The 20,228-nt window shown below is 43.8% G+C and overlaps 1 protein-coding gene across 1 annotated transcript; it reads right to left on the reverse strand.

The window, feature by feature from the left end:
- Positions 1-15,328: 15,328 nt before the first annotated feature.
- Positions 15,329-20,016, reverse strand: BAG5 (BCL2 associated athanogene 5). Its single transcript, XM_008629783.2, has one exon. It carries the CDS (start codon positions 19,951-19,953, stop codon positions 18,601-18,603), a length of 1,353 nt encoding a protein of 450 aa, XP_008628005.1. The 5' UTR covers positions 19,954-20,016; the 3' UTR covers positions 15,329-18,600.
- Between the last annotated feature and the right edge of the window lie 212 nt (positions 20,017-20,228).

Here is a 20,228-nt window from a genome sequence, read left to right on the forward strand (position 1 = left end):
GAAAGAAAGGGAGGGGATGAGCCCGTGTGCCCTGACATTTCTGTTCACTTGGACACAGACTGGCTGAGGGCTTGTGTTTGCTCCTCATCAATGCATCACTGGAAACAAACCTGCCAGCTGAACACTGTGTCCTTCATGCAAGCCAAAACCAGTACCAGCCCTGAAAGCTCTGACTTTATAACTGACTTCACTTCTTTCCATGAGCTCATGCAAACAGCTGCAAGCCATCTCTGAAAGTCACAACCCTGACTTCCATGGAGGTGAAACAGAAATGAGGGAGATGCCTTCAGGAGCTGCTGGTGGCAGAGGCAGCCTGCAAAGGCAATCCCTAGCTGCAGGAGTATTAATGCACCCACAGAACATGTTCATAAACTATTTCAGCAAGCTCCCTGCTAATCCTTAATTCTGAAAAATCTGTGGAAGAGCTGATAACCTGTACAAAGTGTACATGGACTGAGGCATGGACAGTTTGTGCTCCTTCTTCAAGCATCCCAATGGCCCCATGGACCCTACTGGCCACCACGCCACCAAGGCAGGGGTGAATTCACCTGGGACTCAGTCCCTCCATTTGGGGTTGCTAGGGCACATGTAACTCCTGGAGCAGCTCTTCTTGCCCAGCCCCATGCTGGCCAAAAGGGCTTTGGGAGGAGGTGGAAATACTGGAGGGGACAGAGACAGGTGGATGAGGGGCCAGGGTTGCAGTGGGGTGCTGGCTTGCTTGGCTGTGAGTCTAATGGGCCTAAATACCTTAATTAAACACTGCTGAAAGGCATCTGTCATGTCTGCCACTCATTTGGCTGCTTAATGCCAGACTCTTGAAGAGTTTCAGGGCATTGTCTCAAAACCAGAGGAGACCTTACATTTGTTGCTTGAAGTACTAAGGAATTGCTGTGAATCATTTCCTTTGGGGCTTTGGAGTGAGAAGGCTCTTAGGCTGGAAAATACAGTGGATAAAAAGTGAACCTCAAGGACATAAGTGTGAGCTGCCTCATGGGAAGCACAGTGCAGAAAATGCCGGTAGTGGGATTGAAGGAAACACAAATTTATTGGTGCAGCTCAGGGTGTGGGGTTAAGTTTGGTTTTATACAGAGCTGGTGTTTCTGAGTCCCTTTCTCATTGCAGAGAACAACAGAAAAGGCCATCTGCAGCAGATAGCACACCCCAGGAGAGCTGGGGCCTGGGTGTCCCAGGTCACTGGAAGCCCCTCAGACATCCCTCACCCTCTTTGGGCTGAAGGGTCATGGAGCCACACCACATCAGCTTGCACCCATCACTTCCTCTCCTTTTATTGTGGTTTCCTCCTCAGAAAAGAGAAGTGATAGCTGTGCCCTGTCTACAAAAATGCTTTGAGATCCTTGAATACAGAAGTGCAAAGGGGAACAGGCAGCTTCTTGTTGCTGTGGCTGGCCCCGCCGCTCAGGAAGGCAAGCAGGGCCACCAGGCTGAGCCTGCTGGTTTGTTAGCAGCTGAATGTGCAAAAAGTAATTAAATACATGTAAAGTGATGTGGCTGGAGTGGGGTCTGTAGCTCAGACCCAGGAAGCTGTGACTGGTCCAGAGAGATGATCCCGTGAAGAACCGTCTTCCCGGGGCCCAGCTTCTTCCCTCAGCCGTAGCCAGAGTGCCTTTGCAGAGAGGCTCTCAGCTCTTTAGAGATTGTCAACTCGTGATTTCAGCTCTTTGCTCTGCAGGGCAATCTCCAAGCCAGACCAGGAGGAGAGAGACGAGAGACCCATATAGCAGTTCCGCATGGGGTAGCTTTGTTAGTCCGCACCCTGCAAAGGGGAGGCCAGGGACAAGCTCTCTCTGATCCCCTATCTTATAGGGATACAGGGGTGGGTGTCAGGGGGTAAAGGCCAATGGGTTACAAAGGATCTGCATAGGGTCTCCTAGAGGATTCTGGGTCTGTCTTCTTCTCACCATAACTGAAAGGTGGCTGTCTTTCCAGGGGAGTTCTGCTGGGAGGTTGTGCAGTCTCCTTATCTCAGCAGGCCTCTCTCCAGGGCAAGAGGCTGGGCATACCCCACAGTAAAGCAGAGGACAGGCACCCAATTCCTTTAGTTTATTCCTCAAAAGTACATTAAAAAATGTGAATGCTTTCAGATTTTAGTCATGGGGAAAAATCCAGGAAGAGTGTGTTTTTCCTTTCCAGCCTTACCTGGTTGCTCATCCTCACCATTCTCCCCTGACATTTGCCACATCTTCTCTTCTTCATATCCATCCCAACTACACAAACAATGCTCTGCTCTCTCTCCATTCATCCAGTCTCCCTTACCTGGCACTCAGAAGTACAAATACTCAGCTGGCTGTGTGACTACAGATGGAGCCACAGCTTGCACAGTGAACAGACCCATCACTCAGAGAATTAAAACCCAGGGCAGAAAGACCCATGACATCACAGAAGACACTCCTGGAAACAAGTGAACCAGTGGTTATCTGCCAGGCCATGCCTGCCCACTTCCAGACTGCTCTGAATATCTCACATCAGAGCTCTAAGAAGCTCCATGGCTATGCAGGGAATGTGGATTTCCCTCTTGAGCCCAGAGCCACAACCACTTGGTGCCCACAGCAGGAGCATGAGTGCAGCCCTCTCTCCTCACAGGTGGAGCTAATGTGTTAAATGACCTTCTACCATCTCATGTTGTTTGCAGACAGGCAAACAGCCTGTCAGGCCTGGCTGTCACTTGTCCTGCCAAGTCCCTGAGGCAGATCAGTGTTAGCAGAGAGATGGAAAATCGCTGCCTCCCTTCTTAGCTTTTATTTGTTAAAAAAATTCTACTGCTTACTGGCAAAATTTGTGGAGTTAACTACAGGAGATCAATAACTGCTAGATTTTTATATTGTTTGAGACTACTCAGCACAAGGATAACAGCTGCTTTTTGCTTCTGAGAAAGGTCTAGAAGGAAACCATCACTCAGCTATTCAGCCAGGTGCTTCTCATCAAAGGAAAAGTCATTTGCTTCATAAGGAAATGCTTCTAAATTTGGATTCACCTCATCAGGAGGGTACCAGATATGTGCACTCTGTGCTGTGAACAAGGTCAGAAGAAAAATCCATACCTCATGCATTAAATTCTGGGCTAGAGAGGGTGGACACTGGTGCAGTAAAAAATTAGGGAATGCTATATCAACAAAGGTAAATGAACATTAAGCAGCGCTGTGTGCAGGTACCAGTGTGACAGCAGTGCACCCTTTGTGGTAAGCCCTGTACAAGCCTATTTTTATCCCTCTTCTTTGAGTCAGAAGCAGCAAACACAACACTCCGGCGCCGTCTCCAGACAGTAAGGCTGGTTCTTGAAAAAACATTCCTGTTAAAGCATCTGCACCTCTCACACCTACCCCCTTATATTCAGCATCTCCAGAGAAAGTGGGCAATTTTCCAGCCTCCTGTGGAGGAGCAAGAGGGTTGACTTTTCTCAGTGCCCTGGCCATTAGTAGCTGTGCGCAGCCAGGTTGGTGTCACAGAGGCAAGGCTGGGGCTCTCCCAGGGCAGTGGGGATGCAGTGGAGGGCAGGGATACCTCTGTGTGAGTGTTATCTAATATACCTCGGGTGGCCACTGTGATACAGCCCGAACTCACAGACAGACCAGAGATCACAGCAGGCAAAGAAGCCAGGAATGAATTAGCGCACAGATAAAGCTCTTTCTGAGGAAACATGAGAGACTTCTGGAGAAACAGTGAGAAAGTTGTTTATTGAGGAACATATAGGCTGGTGAAATGTGCCCACATGCCTGAAGACAAAGACCCCAAGGAAACCCTACACAGACTATGCTGGGACAGGCTGCCACAAACACAAGCCAGCCCAGGGGAAGATGTGATTTTGAATCTAAAGGACGAAGCCAGCACAAGGACAAATGGTTGATTGTCAGCAATCTTAGGTGGGACACTGCCAGACTGCAGCTGGCAGGGAGGCTTGAGACCAGGGCGATGGCAGTATTTTGGGAAGAGGTTTGATGAGTTAGAGAGGCGATGTGTAGGAAGTGGTGCTTGCCGCAGCCAAGGTCAGCAGGCAGCAATCCCCACAGTGCCAGCCAGCAGGTGTGGGCTGGCTCTGGTCCCTGGAAGGGCACCCAGCGGTGCCTGGCCAGGGCTGAGCTGTGTGCCCAGGCACGAGCCCATGCCCCACTCTGGCTGATTCCATGTGAAGGGGCTGTGCTCACACCAAGCAGCCCTGGAGCTGTTTGCTGGCGATAGAGCCCAGGAGCTGGAAGGGTGCCCTGGGTGTGTCCCACTGCCTATCTCACCACCAAGGGCCTTCGATTGCCTTCATTTGCTTGCCCTGCTATGCAAACAAGATGGACAGCAATTCTTGGAAGTGCTGCCCTTCTCCATATGCTAAACCAGCAGGAGTGGAAGAACAAAGCCCCTAGGTCAGCACGTTGGGATTCACAAGTACACACGAAGCAGAACTTGGGATCAGATTTTTGACCAGGACTTCCTATGGCCCATTTCTGTTCTGGCCATGCTTGTATTTATTTTGTTGTTGTTGTAAGGCAAATCTTCTATCATTATATCATCGATCTAGGGGGTTCTTGGTCAGGAAGAGCCAGCTTAAGTTGGGTCTTCAGTTCATATTGACCCTGAGGTAAAAGCTCACAGTCCCAGGCAGTGTTTGCTCTGCTAAGCAGGTCATAATGCTGTTACCATCTGGCCTTTCATGCCACCTCCTGTGCATGGGTTTGCACATACAAATGACTTTGCTGGATGAAGTAATAGAGTTTGCATTTATAAGCCAGAAACAACTGAGAGACAAAAAAAAAAAAAGCTGGCTAAGCACTGGTGTCATGGTATTTTCAGAAAGGAGCTCTATTAACCTAAACCTCCTTCTGCTCACTGAGTTGCTTAGTGCTTCTCCTACCATTTACATTTGTGAAGGGCTTTTTAAAAACTCCTTCATGACAGCATTTATGTTGATGAGTTGTATTTAAGAAATATACTCAGTCTGAAAAATGCAGACACATTCATCTTCTTCCACTTTAGTGTTTAATTTTCGGAAAATCACAATCTTTTCTTGACTGGGCACACGATGAGAGCAGCTGCAGTGCCCTGTCTGAGCCATTTATCAGACCCCTCAGAGCCTCAAGCCTTCAGGAATTTAACACCAGTGGCTGAAGACATATCAGCACCATCTAAACATCTGCCAGTGCTTTCTTGGCACTGTGAGCAGACAGGTTCTCCTCTCCCTCTCCACAGGCCAGGCACTTGAAATGAGAAGAGGCTGAGGACTTTGCAAGACTGCATTCCAGATAACTTTGGAGAACCATGTGTTTAGGGATGAAAGTCAGAGCTGGGTTCTTTAAACAAGTGAAGGAGCTGAATCCTGTTCCCTACAAATCCACATGCAATAATCCCTCTGACTTCCTGCACGGCCAAAATGCCATGTTTGTTTTATTTGTTCTACTAGTTATTTTGCAAAAAGGTAAAGCCAACAAAGAAGTAAAAGCCCTGCTGCTTTCAGTTAGAAAAGTGGCAAGTCAGGTTGGCAATAAAAGCCCTGATGAAAGCTGAGGAACTGCTTTTCCTGTTCTGCACCCTGTGACAGTACAGCAGCCAATAAGTACTGCAGCTTATTTTGAGAAGTGTGTCATGCACTCCAGTTATAGACAGAAAGCAGCAGATTAGGTTGTGCCCTGTTTCTTTCAAGACTCTCATGAGATTTAGGGGACCAGGCACGAGTCTGGTGCCCAAGACAAAATGAGTAGGTAAAGAAATGGAATTTCTCACACCCTGAAAGGCAGCAGCTGTGCACAGTAGAGAGCAAGGATCTGGAGCAGCGTACAGAAAGAGAAAGCTGGTGCTGTGCCTCCCCCTTCCTTCCCAAACGAAACCTATTTGCACCAAACTGCAGTGACACCTTAGCCGAGGGACCATGTGGCTTCGTGCTTCAAAGTAGAACCATCCTGGTGAGATTAAAAGGTCACAGCAAATAACAAATCAGAAGGAAAATCAAGGAGCGGCCCAAGACACTGCAAGGTGTTGTCAAGGGTGGGTTTTCCACCCACACTGAGGAGGAGAGATGAGATATCCTACAGCAGAGAGTGATGTGCTGCCATGAAGAAAAGAACAATGGTCCAGGCAGACAGCAGACACTCCCAACACACCCAGCAGCTCATACAATGCCTGGAAGCATTCAAGTGCCTGTTGCAAAGAAAAGAAGTGTTTTAACCCTTTGATGTGAGGGAAGGGGTTGCTTTCATCCATGGTCAGAGGCTCCTGTCTGCAACGAGGCTCTGCAGATTGAGTCACAAAAAGAGTTGGGGTTGCCTTTTGCAGTCCTGTGTTTCTCCAGGTGGGCTGATGCCCTTTGCATCCACAATGGGAGGAGGGAAGGAGCTTCTTCCTACAAGGTGAATTCATATGAGGGAGAGGCCGGGATTAAAACTGGCAATCACAAGCAGGAATAGCAGTACAGGTGTTTGTGCAGGAAGGTGAGAATTTCATGGAAAGGTCTTGGAGAGACCAAAGCTGACGTCCCAATATTTACATTCAAAAATCATATTTGAAACAGGTTCAGTGATCTGTGAACTGCTTGACCCCTGGGAAGGGTTGCTCTGCTGCCAGTTGTGGTGGCTTATCTCTGCAGTGGTGGCTTATCTTTGCAGTGCCTCCATGCAGACGCAGCCAGGGTTGGAGCTGTGGCGGGACACTGAAGTCAGGCTGGAAACTCCAGTTCAGCCCATGGCTTCAGACTGAGGCAGGTACTGAAGCCATGCACAGACATCTACCCTTCTCCCCAGGGTCACCTGTCTAATTCCTCACTGTGCTGGGTATTGAACAAATAGAAATATCTAATCCGTAACTCAGGAACCATCAACTCAAGGGCCAGATATCAAAAGACTTTCCCAGGCCTGTGGTAACGATTGCCACCCACATCTATGTTCTTCCTTTTAAATATCGTTCCCTTGAAATACAGAGTACACAGAGAAAGCTTCACCTTAAAACAGCCTGGCAATCACTAATGCAAGTGATACAAGGCACTGTCTGCCTTAATCCAGACTATGTGGAAGAGAATGTGTTCATTGCCAAAGAGCTACACAAGCCTCTAAAACCCCAGAGAGAGAGTGCCCTTGATTGCATGAGCAGATGAGCATGCCAGAAAGCAGAAGGCACTCCTATTTTCAGCAGCTGAACATGTAACACTAAGGAAGGGTGTGGGAATAAGGAGGCGGTTTAGCAAAATGAGAAGTTTCTAGTGAGTATGGACATCTCTTTAAGTGCCCTTTTAGAGCTCTCTGAGCAGTTTTCTTCAGAAGATGTTTGGGAACTATCTCTGAATGAGGCCTCTTTTGGAGGTTTCAGAACAAATAGCTGAAATATGCCTCATTTTCTGGTTAGAGACCTTCCCTTCAGTTGCCCGCCTTGATAACTCAGGGAAGAGAAGTTTCCATCTGAATCCTTTCTGCCTTTTGAACTTCCAGAAGATCACAGAATCAGATGTGGAACAGGAAGGGACGTGGGGGTTGCAGGTTTTCAAGCATCCGCATGAGTTAATGGCACATAGGATGCCTGGCACGGCAGGAGCCATCTGGCACCTCATATTCACGGGATGCAACTGGAGCAGTGACCTTCTTGGGGGGCTGGCTGGCAGTGGGCACAGCCTGGGGCAGTGGATCCCAGATGGTGGGAGCCAGCCACGGCTGGCACACGGAGCTGTGGTGCAGGCAGGAGCCTCTGCCCAGCACAGCTCTCACCCTTGCTGTGGGCAGGCCAGGGGCAGGAACCAGTGCCAGGAGTCCTGCACTTGATAGGTGAGATCAGACAGGTCGGGGCTTATGCAGGATCCTATGCTGAACATGAGTCACCTCTGTGATGCTCTTGCAAGGAAGGTGTTCCTGGCTGTATTTATAGGACTGTAATAGCTAAAATATAAAAGGCAATTATGCCGTGCTACTAATTGCCAATGACTCCCTAGCTGTAGTCCTGTGTCCGTTTTTGGGAATAGTACTTCAAGAAATAGACCCATGGTGAGCATATATGGGAGAGATACCTGAGCAAGAGAAATGTAAATAACGTGGGGTTATTCTGTGATGGAATACTGAAGCTGTTTGGGTGCTTAGTCTATAAAAGCAACTGCTAAAAGGGGAGCTGAGGAAACAGCTACTTTCTGTGAATAATAAAGGATTAGTTATTTATTACTAATCATTGCTTACCCTCCAGACTCATCAAGATAGAGTAAGAAGAAAAAAAACCAGCGTTATTTAAATCTTTAGATGAAAAGAAGAGTCAAGCTGTTAGGAAAAAACTTGCTAATTATAGAAGTAAAGAGCTAGAACAGGCTGCCAGCAGAGGATGTGGATTCTCTGAGAAGGTTACACAAATATTTGTCACTCATGATCTGTTGATATTAATCCCCTCTCTTAATGCAAAGGTTTTCATTAAATGCTCTCCTTACATCCCTTCCAAGTTACTAATTCTTCTGTGGTCTAAGTCACTAATTCTGTGACTTAATGTCTGCCAGACTTCTGCTTCCCAGCTTCCTATGAAAAAATGCCTTCATTTGGTGGCTGTGGGCTCCTGAAAAGTGTGCTCCCACACAGGCAGTGAAGGCATGTTAGAGATGATCATCTAAATTTTAACACCCTGCATACTGGGTATGGTGCAGCCTATCCCACAGACTGGTCTCCAAAGCCAATTAGGAACAAGGAACAATAACAGCCTGAGCTCCCCAGAGGTGCTCTGAAATCAAACTCATCAATGTCAGTGAAATCTGCTGAGGCTGTGACAAAACTAGTAATGGTATACTCAGAGTAGGATTTATATTATTTGCAGGAAATTATCTAAACGTGAAGCCAGATACAGAATAAGGAGTTTCAAAAGAAATACTGAATAACTTTTTAAGCATTGTTACTTAGCCACATTACCATCATAGGATGGCTTCTTGTCCATAAGAATTTAACAGAACCTTACAGCTACTCTGAAATGGACATTTCCAAACCAGGGTAAGCTAAAGAGAAATATGTGACATGTACTAGCATATCCACAGAAGACTTAAGAAGGCAGATACTCAAGGACTCAAAGGCATCTTCGAGGTAATCAAGTTAAGGCAACATCTCATAGAGCTTCCTTAAGAAATTGCATTTTTTTCTCATTTCCAGCCCGGCTCATTTCCACCTATTTGTATCTTTGCCCACACCATCCATTAACTTAAGTAATTGTTCTTTCAGCTTTGATACTTACCCTATTTAGAGAGAACAATCTTACATTTTTTTTCCTCAGTTTTCATTTTTCTGGGCTACAAAACCAGCTCTTTTACTGCCTTCCACTAAAGCAGGCCTTTCACACTCCTGGGCTTTATTGCACCTCTTGTGGTCATTAAGCTTCCCTGAGTGGGAATGACCAAAAGTGCATATGATATCTCAAAGGGGGTTCCTTACTCCCCTGTGCAATGACAGTAATGTTTCCCTTTCTGTCATGGAGATATTGTCTCTGGTGCATTCTAGGAACATCTTCATTATCTTTATGTTCATACCACACAGGGATAGCTAGAAATACTCCAGAAAGCTCTCTGTGAGGTAATGTCAAAACTGAGAAGGATACTGGAAGTGACCACTCAAACTTCCACGTGAAGCTCTATACAGCTTCAGTGAGTCAAGATCAATTTGCCTTGCATTAAATACAAATACTGCATCTGCTAGTCTTCAGTCATACAGCGTCATCCTATAAATCATCATCCCATATAGCATCATCCCATAGTAAGCAAGTCAGTATGCAATTGTATAATGAACTTTGGATGTGCAGGTGTGTGGCTGACCTTGTATCATATGATCAGAAATTGCACAGTTGCTGAAGGTCCAGATCTTTTCCACACTCAGGTCCTTGAGATATTCAGCAGCTGACTTTGCTCTCTGGATTTATAGGAATACAGCCTTGTGACCTAAGACCAAAACCAAATTTCCTATGGTTTAACCTTATCCTGTGACCCCCTAAATGCTTAGCAGAGTCTGTCTAAAACACTGGCATCTTTGACTGTTATCCTTGATTATTTGGACCTGACCCTAACCCTCTGACTGAGTTCCTGGCCTACCCTCAGACCTGCTTTAGCACCAGCCTTGTCTGGTGATCTGGACTCCTGGCAGAGCCTGGGTTTTGTCTCAGGACTTGCCCTGCCCTGTCCTGCTGTCAGGCTGCCTCCTGGAGCCCCCTCCCATTCTCCACTTTGCCTCCCACCTTCCATCCGCTGAGTATATCAGCAATATTTGTGGTTTTAGTCACCTTGTTTGCTGTTCTTCTACCTCCTCATGGTTTCTTATTTGTTGCTGCAACCTCCTAACACTCTCTTTTTCTGTACCAGGATTGAAGCTCATAAAAGTCCTCCCAGCTGTCTTGTATCTCAAACAGCTTCTTCACAACTACCAGGGCCTTGGTCCCAGAGATCCATAACACAGTAACTCATGTGGAGAACATGTATTTTTTCAGTGTCTCCAGGTCTGACCAAGTGAGAAAAATCTATCTTTGCCAGAGAAATACACCCTAAATGTCAGCTGCTAGGTTTGCACCAGGACAGAGAAATAACTCAGCCATTAGTGAAGCGGTGGAAACAATGCCCACAAAAGAATTAGTAACTTGGGAAGAAACTTGTGCTTGGGAAGAACAAGATGAACCAGATATGATGAAATTTTCCACAAAACTGAATTAATGGTTATTAATGTAAAGAGAGAGACAAAATACAGCAGAAACACAATAGCTCTGTAGAAACAAAGGAGACAATAAACTGGCTTCTGCTTTGAAAACAGGGATGCTGAGAAATGTTCCAAAACACTGAGTTGAAATGAGGCTATTCTGAGGTTTTTCTAAAACAGCCACTGGGTTTACTGCATGTCAGTAATCTTTCCAGCTAATGTTCTGCAGACTTTCAGTGATCCCTGGCACTTTTAGAAGCTCCCAAAAGGCAACTGTGGTCAGCAGATTTTAATTAGCCACAGGCATTTTTGAAGTTTATAACTTGAAGAAGGTTGAAAACCACAGTGGACAACCCATATGAATGTCCACTTGTGTATATATGTGCAGCAAGATGTTTTTGAGTTTATTATATATTTTTTCTTTAGAGTTTAGTACTCTTAATAATGAAAATTTGAAAACACATCTATATATGACAGCAATGTAAATCATTCTTCTACACTATGGACACACTTGCTAAGCAGTCTCCCGTTTTAACTGATGATTTCAAAGACCTTTGCCATGAACTGGAGTGGACTCTCCCTGAAGAACCTTTTTATCTAGTTTGGCTCCTATTGCATTTGCCTAAGCAAACTCATAATTCCAGTTGAGTGAAAACATCAGCGAGAAGTTCTGATCTGAAAACCACTCACACATAGTTCCTTCAAACAACAACACACCTACTATTGATGCAAAACCACTCCAACGTAGCAGAGGTTGAAAATGTTTCTAATCCCCCTCTGCACTCAAAATTATTGATTGCTAGAATATCCAAACGGCAAAGCAAGCTGGGCGTGAAGATGATGCCATGAAGAAAGTACTGAAAATAAGTAATTCAGTTTTACAATTACAGTTCTACAGAACTAATATTAATATTATTTTTCAATTTCCTTTGAAACAATACATCAAACAGTGTACATGTATGGACTCCAAGTTGGAAGTTTTTGTCAGAACTGGAAAAACTCCTGAAAAATTGCAAAATACTGCTTATAATTTGCTCTGGATTCAGAGAATAGAGATTTTCAAAGGAGCTCAGCCTGTTTGGGTGTATTTGCTTGGTAGCCAAGCAAATCCGGAGCTGAGAGGCAATTCAGCGGTGGCCTATAAATATATTGCAGACTACATGCTAGGGGAGAAGAAAAGCTTCTCATGAATATGTTTGTGCTGGAAATTAGAAGGTTACTCAGTCCTCACAGCAATGATGCTTAGGAACAACCTTTCACTGGAGAAATGAGGCAAAGCCATTTTAAGTGGCATCTTGATTAGCTGCAGGGATGATCCTGTGGTTGTCTGTGACAAGAAATGACAGTGTTTGGGTCTCTGGATGGGCTCCTTTTCAAAACATGCCCTTACTTGTCACGGTGGCAACTTTGGATGCTGAGTGTTTTGGAAAATCTGGCTTTTACTACATGTCTGAAAGTGAGCAGAGGCCATTCATAAATATCCATGATGGTGGAGCTCTTCAAACCTCCTTTTCATGTGGTATTAACATGAGGCATCTGGAAGGTAAGAGACACTTGATCACAGGCTCCAGGTTTATTTGAATAAAACGTTATGAAGAATTTTCTTTAAAAACCTAATAAATTCAGCATAAACACACAGAAGTTATCTTACTCAGACTTGCTAGCAGTTATGATACAACCCCTTCCAATTACCAGTTTATTATAGGGTATAACCTTCATGCTGCACACTGCCTTATGCAAGCCGTGCTGATATTCCATGAGTGTGCTACGAGTTGCCACGACCACACATTTCAGAGAGAATGAAGGTAATTATGGTATCCCAGGAGATGGGTGGCACCCTCTTGCCCAAGGGCACTCCAAGGTTAACCCCTATCAGCTACATCGTGCCCAGGAGGAGCACTTAGGGTGACATAGTGTGGAAAACAATGTGGAACTGCAGGGTGTAGACAAGGTACAACTGCAGCAAGCCAAAAGGGAGCTTTGCTTTGCTTGCTTTTCTTGTCATAAAACCAGATTAAATTGATCAAACCTGACAACTGCACTAGTTTTTCGTTTTGTTTTCCTTTCTTGTCTCTCTGCTTCTTTGGGGTTTGATTTGGCTCACGGACTCTTGGTGGCCATGATCACAGATTGGTTTGGGGTATGTGTTCTGGACCCCAGTAAGGACGTTGCACTGCATCATTGTGTTTCCTCCCTCGTGAGATGCTTTTGATTAGCTGCCTGAAATACAGGTTTCACAAGGAACTCCTGTGGCACAGAAGTTTGTCTGGCAAAACTAATTGAGGAGAAATGGCCCAATTAAGAAACTCATTGTACTTTTCCATTTCTAATGGCAAACTCTGCAACAATTTATGTCCTGTAGGAATAGTTTGCAGACTTAGAAAAGATCCTCATTATTTTTTGAGCTGACAAGCAGTGCAATGCATGCAATCGCCTGTTTGGCAGTCCCCAGAACCAAATGCTGAAGAGAGAAAGGGTAAGAGTTGTGCAAAGCCTTCAACAAAAGCACAGCTCATTCTCAGCTTCTTCAGTTAATGACCAGCTTTCAGCTGACATGTGCATGCCTACCCATGTAACTGAAAGCATTATGGACACCATTGTTTCATGTAGCAAACCAGAATGATACCCAGGTCAGCCCCACCACAGCTCAGCAAAAGCTTTAAACGTAATTTCTCAGCTTCATCTAAAACAGAAAGGCCGAGAGTGTTTCAGGGACTATTCCACTAAGAATCCGCTTTCTCAATGAAAGCTCATAAGCAACAGAGGAACAGACACAGAGCTCACTCAAAACATCAGCTCTGAAAAACATTTGGTCATGTCTCTTCTAGCAGTTTCCCCTAGCACAGCTCAGCAAAAGCTTTAAACGTAATTTCTCAGCTTCATCTAAAACAGAAAGGCCGAGAGTGTTTCAGGGACTATTCCACTAAGAATCCGCTTTCTCAATGAAAGCTCATAAGCAACAGAGGAACAGACACAGAGCTCACTCAAAACATCAGCTCTGAAAAACATTTGGTCATGTCTCTTCTAGCAGTTTCCCCTAGCAGAGCCGTGACGTTCCCCGTCCTCCTCGGAACCTTCCGGAGCCGCGGCCGCCTCGGGCTCCGCGCTGGCCCCCGGGGCCACCTCCGGCTGTGGGGACAGAGCCTCGGTGGGGACACGGGGACAGGAGGACATGGCGGGGGGAGAGACAGGGACACAGGAATGGGGGACATGGGGGGACACAGGGAGGGTGACACAGGGACACAGGGAGGGTGACACGGGGACACGGGGAGGGTGACACGGGGACACGGGGACACGGGGACACAGGGAGGGTGACACGGGGACACGGGGAGGGGACACGGTACCACAGGGGGACACAGGGGGACACAGAGAGGGTGACACGTTAAATGTCTCCTGCTGGCAGCTAGTTTGAACCCTCCGGCCTTCAATCCATGAGCTCAGTACTAATGTCCTTTCACTCCTTAAAGTTCTCAGCTGAGAATTCTCCAAAGGAGAGGATACACCTAAAATAAATACAAGACTATACAAATATAATAAAATATGGAGTTCTTCCAGTTAAACCATTTCAGGCACCAAAATCTGCCTGTCCCAAACACAAATTATTCTTACAAGGTAAATTCTCTCCTTTGACAAGTAAACAGGCAATCAAGACAAACAGGTCAGCAGCTGGCTGGGCAACATCTAGAGCCATGGCCCAGAGAATTTACTTGTCTTTGAAGAATATATTTCCTTCAAATAAGCTCTATTGTTAAAAGGGAAAGAAGATACAGTGAAGTTGTTACCTACAGGAACACTCAACCTTTATAAACCTTAGCCTTATCCACTATCTTCTGGGTAAGACTTTTCCAGACCCTGTAGCACTTTGGCATGATTGTACTTGGTAGAAAGGTACAAAAAAAGACTTTGGTGGTCTTTTCCAACCTTAATGATTCTATAAGGGTTCTATGATCACTTGTGACATGATCATGGAAGTGCAGTTGAAAGCTACTGGTTTCTTTTCCATACAAGATTCATTTGTATTCCCTTCATCATATCCCATTAGTAAAGCAAAAAATTCCTACTTCTCTGTAGGAGTCGATAGTTGACACCTTTCCCTCTTCCTCCTCCAGTTATTTAACTATGCAAGTTGATCTAATGACTTGCTGCTACCAAAAATCTCACCATTCGCTCCCTAGCCCATGGCTGCACCACCCACCCCTTCATTTTGCAGTAGCTCTGGCCCACATACCTTTCTAAAAGCCAGTTTGGCTCATTAAATCCCCTCCTCCATTTTTGTTGTTTGTTTTCTCCCATTTTATTGGGTTAAATCAGCTCACTGTAGTTAGCCAAGCAGCAGAAACTGCACAAAGACAGCAGCTTTCTGGGCAGAAACAGAATTCCCAATTTCCATCAGCACTGAGCCAGTAACGTGGCTCACTGCATCTCGAAAAAACACACGGAGCCAACAGAGCAGTCAGGGAACCTGCCTCGTGCACAGCGTAAAACCAGGTTAGCTGAGCTCCTGCTAAAGGCTCTGCAATCCACGCTGACTTTGCACGAAGACTCACGCCATCAGTTTCGCCAGCTCATCTGCTCAGGCAGCATCCTTCAACAGCAAAGTGGCAAGATCTGAATGCTGCCACAAGCACTGCTGCAGTGATCATCCAAGTGGAACCCTGGAGGGTGCAAAGCTACTGCTGAGGATTGCAGAGAAAACCAATAGGCACCAGATTTAGCAAGTAGGAGTGGTATCCACACAAAGAACTTTATTTTAATCAATACAGCAGTGAAAAAGCAAACTTTTAAAGAAGGAGGGGGAAAAAAAAGAGAGCTTTATGTCTGTATGTTTAATAAAAACACTTGCTCTAAGACAAAAATAATTTACATTCTGATAACTCACATTCAAAAACAGAGAAAGGCATCAGGGCATAACATTCAAATGAATACCTAGTAAAAGCAGTAATGTATTTGTATTAATAATCAAGAATGTAACACTGCAATATTTAATCTTGGATCTGTGTATCCAAACGTCATCTCCTACACAGCAATAACTGAAGACAGATACACCATTAGGAGCACAGACACTGATTCCTGTTACATTAAAAAAGTAGGAACTGTACTTAAAAATCATCTCCAAACTGGCACCACTCTGAGTGGCAAACAACAAAAAATAAACACTGAAATAGCTAAAGAAAAATATTTTAAAAAGAAATTCAGTTAACAAATAGGAATCACGATGCAGGATTACCTCTCCTCCAAATATCCACTTGATTATTTTGCTCCAAGGTACATAACACAGCACACAGAAGAGTTATTCTATTTTAGTATAGTACTAAAATGCAGGCTTTTGCCATTTGGTCCATTTACATTTTGTTGATTATTTTAGCCTGCTGTATTGGAAAGAAAAGTTGTGTGTCTCTGAATCTTTGGATACAAAAAACAGAGAAATTACATTCTTCAGCATAAAAGCAGATTTTTGAGTTTGGTTTTTTTTTTTTTTTTTTTTTTGGTTAAGCACATTTATTTTATTACTTTCAGTCATGCAAAAACTGTGAATTAATCCCATTCCAGATGAGAATTTTACCATAAAATTTAAATAGTCAATTTATCAGACTACAGAACAAAGGAAAAAAGCTTAATCCACATAATATCTTGCTACTGAACTCTATTCAGTTAGTCAAATTACACTAACCTTATATATTTGCATTCTTAGAGATGCAGGCATAACAATTCATTCGGAAAAACTAAAAGACGTGTTTAAAATAGAACAGATATGATAACTATACTTACTCATTTTTACATTAGAGGCTCAAACATTTATAAAACTACATGTATCCTCGACAGAACACAGACACTACATTGTTTAAACAAACTACAAGTAACCACTGCAGACCCGACAGTAATACTAAAGAAAAATTAATAATATTATTACAATATCAAATCCTTATCTTTCCTAAAAATTCAAGTGCAAATCACAAGTTGCAATTCAAATGTGTAAAGAGCTTGAAATGAGTAAAATAATTTAGGTGTATAACACTACTAATATTCTGTGTTAGCCACATAATATTCAAATAGAGATTGGAATTTCAGTTAGGGGAAATATTTTTTAGTGAAGGAGAGATAAAGCCAATGGTGTTGTCTCTGAAGGAGCAGGAAGAATCCTCCAACAAACATTCTGTCATTGCCAAATTGTGCCTTAGGCACTGTACTCAATTAGGTCGGTTTAGGCAAGTAGATTTGCAAAGCAATCACCTGTACAATCACAAACAAAATCTATTCACACTCTGAAGGTATGCAGCCTTCAATCAACATCTCATACTGTGTTATGGAACACATATATTATTCCTGTAGCAATAGGCACAGAAGACCTGTCCAAAGTCCCCCATCTCCACACCAATGCTTTAAAGCAGAATCCGTATTTCCCAAATTTGATACTCATTCTCAGGACTCCATAGGGCAACTATCACCTATTGTATTATGTTAACTTGACATATACTACAGCAGAATTAGATATATACGTGAAAAATCCAGTTTGCAAAGATTACAAATGTATCAAGCTGCCAGTAAACAGTTCCTATATCTACATATGACGGTGCAAGTTAGCAGTGTCATAAAGGCACTTGTCTCTCACAGACAGTACTGTCTTCTCCATCAGTCAAAAATAGATCTTAAAAATATTTATTGTAACATCCGAAATGGTTTTTACTCCTTAAAGAGGTGCAAATCATCATCTACAGAACAATAATTCATTAGTTCCTCCTGAAAGAGCTGAGTGCAAATTATCCGTGATTGAATATATCTTTACACTTAATTCATTTTAATGCCATGCTCTCAAAAAAAGTCAAAAAACATGCTATAGTAGAAATGTGATTGGCACTAGCAGCCACAAATAAAAAGGTAGGTGCATACAACAGTATACAAGCAAGCTTATTTATGATGCTACTAAAACAATTAAGTGAATGAGTTGCAAAGAGAGACATTTCCCACAAGTCTTTCCAAGACATGCTTGAAGCCACACCTGACCATGTAGCACACACTTACATCGTTAGGGACATCTTTATAGCTGGCTACCTAATTTTACAAAAATAATTCCGAAATGCACATTTCACTTCAAAGTGAACTCTGTTTCTGTTTTCGTCAAATGTGAAAACCAGATGCAACAGCAGAGCTTAAAAAGACACCTAAGCAGCCACTACATAAAGTTCAGTGCAGTTTTCAAGGGTTTATGGATGGCAGCTTGGAATCCTCGAAATCCCCTTTATCTGTTCGGTATAAACGTACAGATTTTCCTCTCCAAGTCTCAGTACCTTAAAGCAGTAACTTGAAAGAATTTCCACCAACAAAAGACCTGGTTTTGCAAATCAAAGGGCTCAGGTATTACAAAAATTGACATAATTGGTTTTGCCTATGTAAATGCCAATTTGCAGCTGGCATTATAGGTCTGTTAACAGAGAAATCTAGATGGTATGACGGATGGAATAAATCAAGTAAATCCAAAAGCCAGCAGGCTTTTTGCCCTTAGTACTTTATGTCATAACAGCACATTAAGAGTACATCCAGACTGCTGTGAAGTTGCTGGATGGAGCTTAATGCCTGAATACTAATTTTCATGTCCAGTCTCCTTAAATAGTTTTGCCAGTACTATACCACAAGGAAGTTTCTGTGTCTTTGAAAAACCTGCATTCACTGAACATTGCACAAGGCTACTGAAAGAAAAACAAGGAAGAAGAAAAAAAAAGAACAAGCTATTTGATCAAGTATTAAGCTATTCCTTCAGAGAATTGCACTTCTTTGCTTATAGCAGTGACCAGAATTGCTGATGGTGTACTGACAGTTGCCATGGCAAGTGGGTGACTGCGTGGGATAGCAGACATATAGCCAAGTCAACTGCTTATGCAATCTCCATTATTTCTGCAAGCACAGAACACTTTATTATGTGCTGCCAATGATCTTCATAAAGTGCCAAAGGGAAAAATGTTCTTCTGTGTCAGGCCATGGCTGTTTCAGTATTCCCATTCATCTGTTTTCATGTCCAGATAGTAAAGAATATTCTGTGCAAGCTTTACTGCCTGCTTCCTGGCAGCCTTACACCGCTCGTCACCTTGCGGATCAACAGCGTCCAGGGCTAGAAGTTGTTTTGTAAGAAGTTCTTCCAGTCTCATGTAATTTTTATCCGTTCTGTTTCCATCAAATGAAATCACCTCTTGCTGAATTTGAGACAAGTTTCCAAGAACAGTCCAAACTGCTTTATGAGACTGATGTTCAGCAGCAGTTTGCTCTGGATACATTTCCCTTTTTTCCAGCGCTTCCTTCAAATCAATATATGTTATAAGAGTCTGAACTTCAATTACTGCTCTTCTCCTGGCCTCTCTAATACATGGATTTTTTCCTGGACTCACTTCATCTAGCTGGGCAATTAATCCCTGCAATTCTGCTTTGGATCCCAGATACAAATCAGAAGCATTCTCTGTTTTTAAAAGTAAAGAATTAACTTCCTTCATCTTCTTGCGGATCTCTTCTATTTTTAGAATGGACTGATTTTGTGCCAAATCGTAAGCGTGAGTAGAATTTGCTTCTTCATCCAAGTCCAGGTATTTCTGCAATTTATTGATCTCTTCTATTACTTCCTTTCTGTAATTTCTTATTTCCGTGTGACCGCAGACATCTAAAGCATCCAAATCAGCAATGAGGCCTGTGAGCACACAGGACAGATGCCTGCAGGTATCATTACTACTCACTCCCATTAGAAGCGCAATAAGGGTTCCTCTGGCTTTGTTCACATCACACATTACAGAGTTAATTTTGGAGACAGAAGGATGTGCATCATTAGAGAGTGGCAGGGACAGCTGTTGCTTTACACCACTCTCTATAATCTCCTGAACAGCACATACCTTTGTCAGAGTGCGGTATCTTGCTTTGCGTAGAGAAACTTTCCCTCCAGTTTTCACCTGGGTAAGCCTCAATACAATGTCCTGAATTCCTTCTTCAAATTCATCACTTTTACAGTTTCCTCCTTTGTAAAAAGGTGTTATCTCGCGTTGCACAAGTGACTGTGCCTCCTTGAATAAAGCCTCTATTTCCAGTCTGCGGGGATGGTTTGCATTTTGTTCCAGTTCCTTCAGCAGCCTCTCGGTTTCCTGGGCAGCTCGCTTTCTGGCTTGCTGAATATCCCCCTTCCCTTCGGTGTCTACAGAATCTATTTCAAAAAGCTGTTTAGTAAGGCTCCTTTCCAATTTCTTGTAATCTCGGTCGGTAGACAGACCACTGAAGACAGCCACTTGCTGTTCGATCTCTTTGACTTCTTTCTGTATTTCATGTAACCGTTTTATAGATGGGTGTTGGTTACCCATATCCATTCCTCTTCTCTCGTCCAGCTCCAGATGAACTACAAGGAAAATGAGAACAAGACTTGCTTAAGTGCTACATGAGCACGCGTTGCAACTTTTACATTCTGAAACATTTCAGCATTACAGCTATTTTAAGTATCTTCACCAATACGAATAAACCACTTGGCTGATATTTCACAGGCCTTTAATTTTTTACACCTTTCTCCCGGTCGGGCCGCAGGGGTGATGCTTTAGTTGCCACACGCCCAGCTCTCTCGGCTGTTCACCCAAAGCCTTCCCCACCT

This window comes from Corvus brachyrhynchos, unplaced genomic scaffold (genome assembly GCF_000691975.1).
Source record: "Corvus brachyrhynchos isolate BGI_N302 unplaced genomic scaffold, ASM69197v1 scaffold1, whole genome shotgun sequence".
In the NCBI taxonomy this organism is placed as follows: domain Eukaryota; kingdom Metazoa; phylum Chordata; class Aves; order Passeriformes; family Corvidae; genus Corvus; species Corvus brachyrhynchos.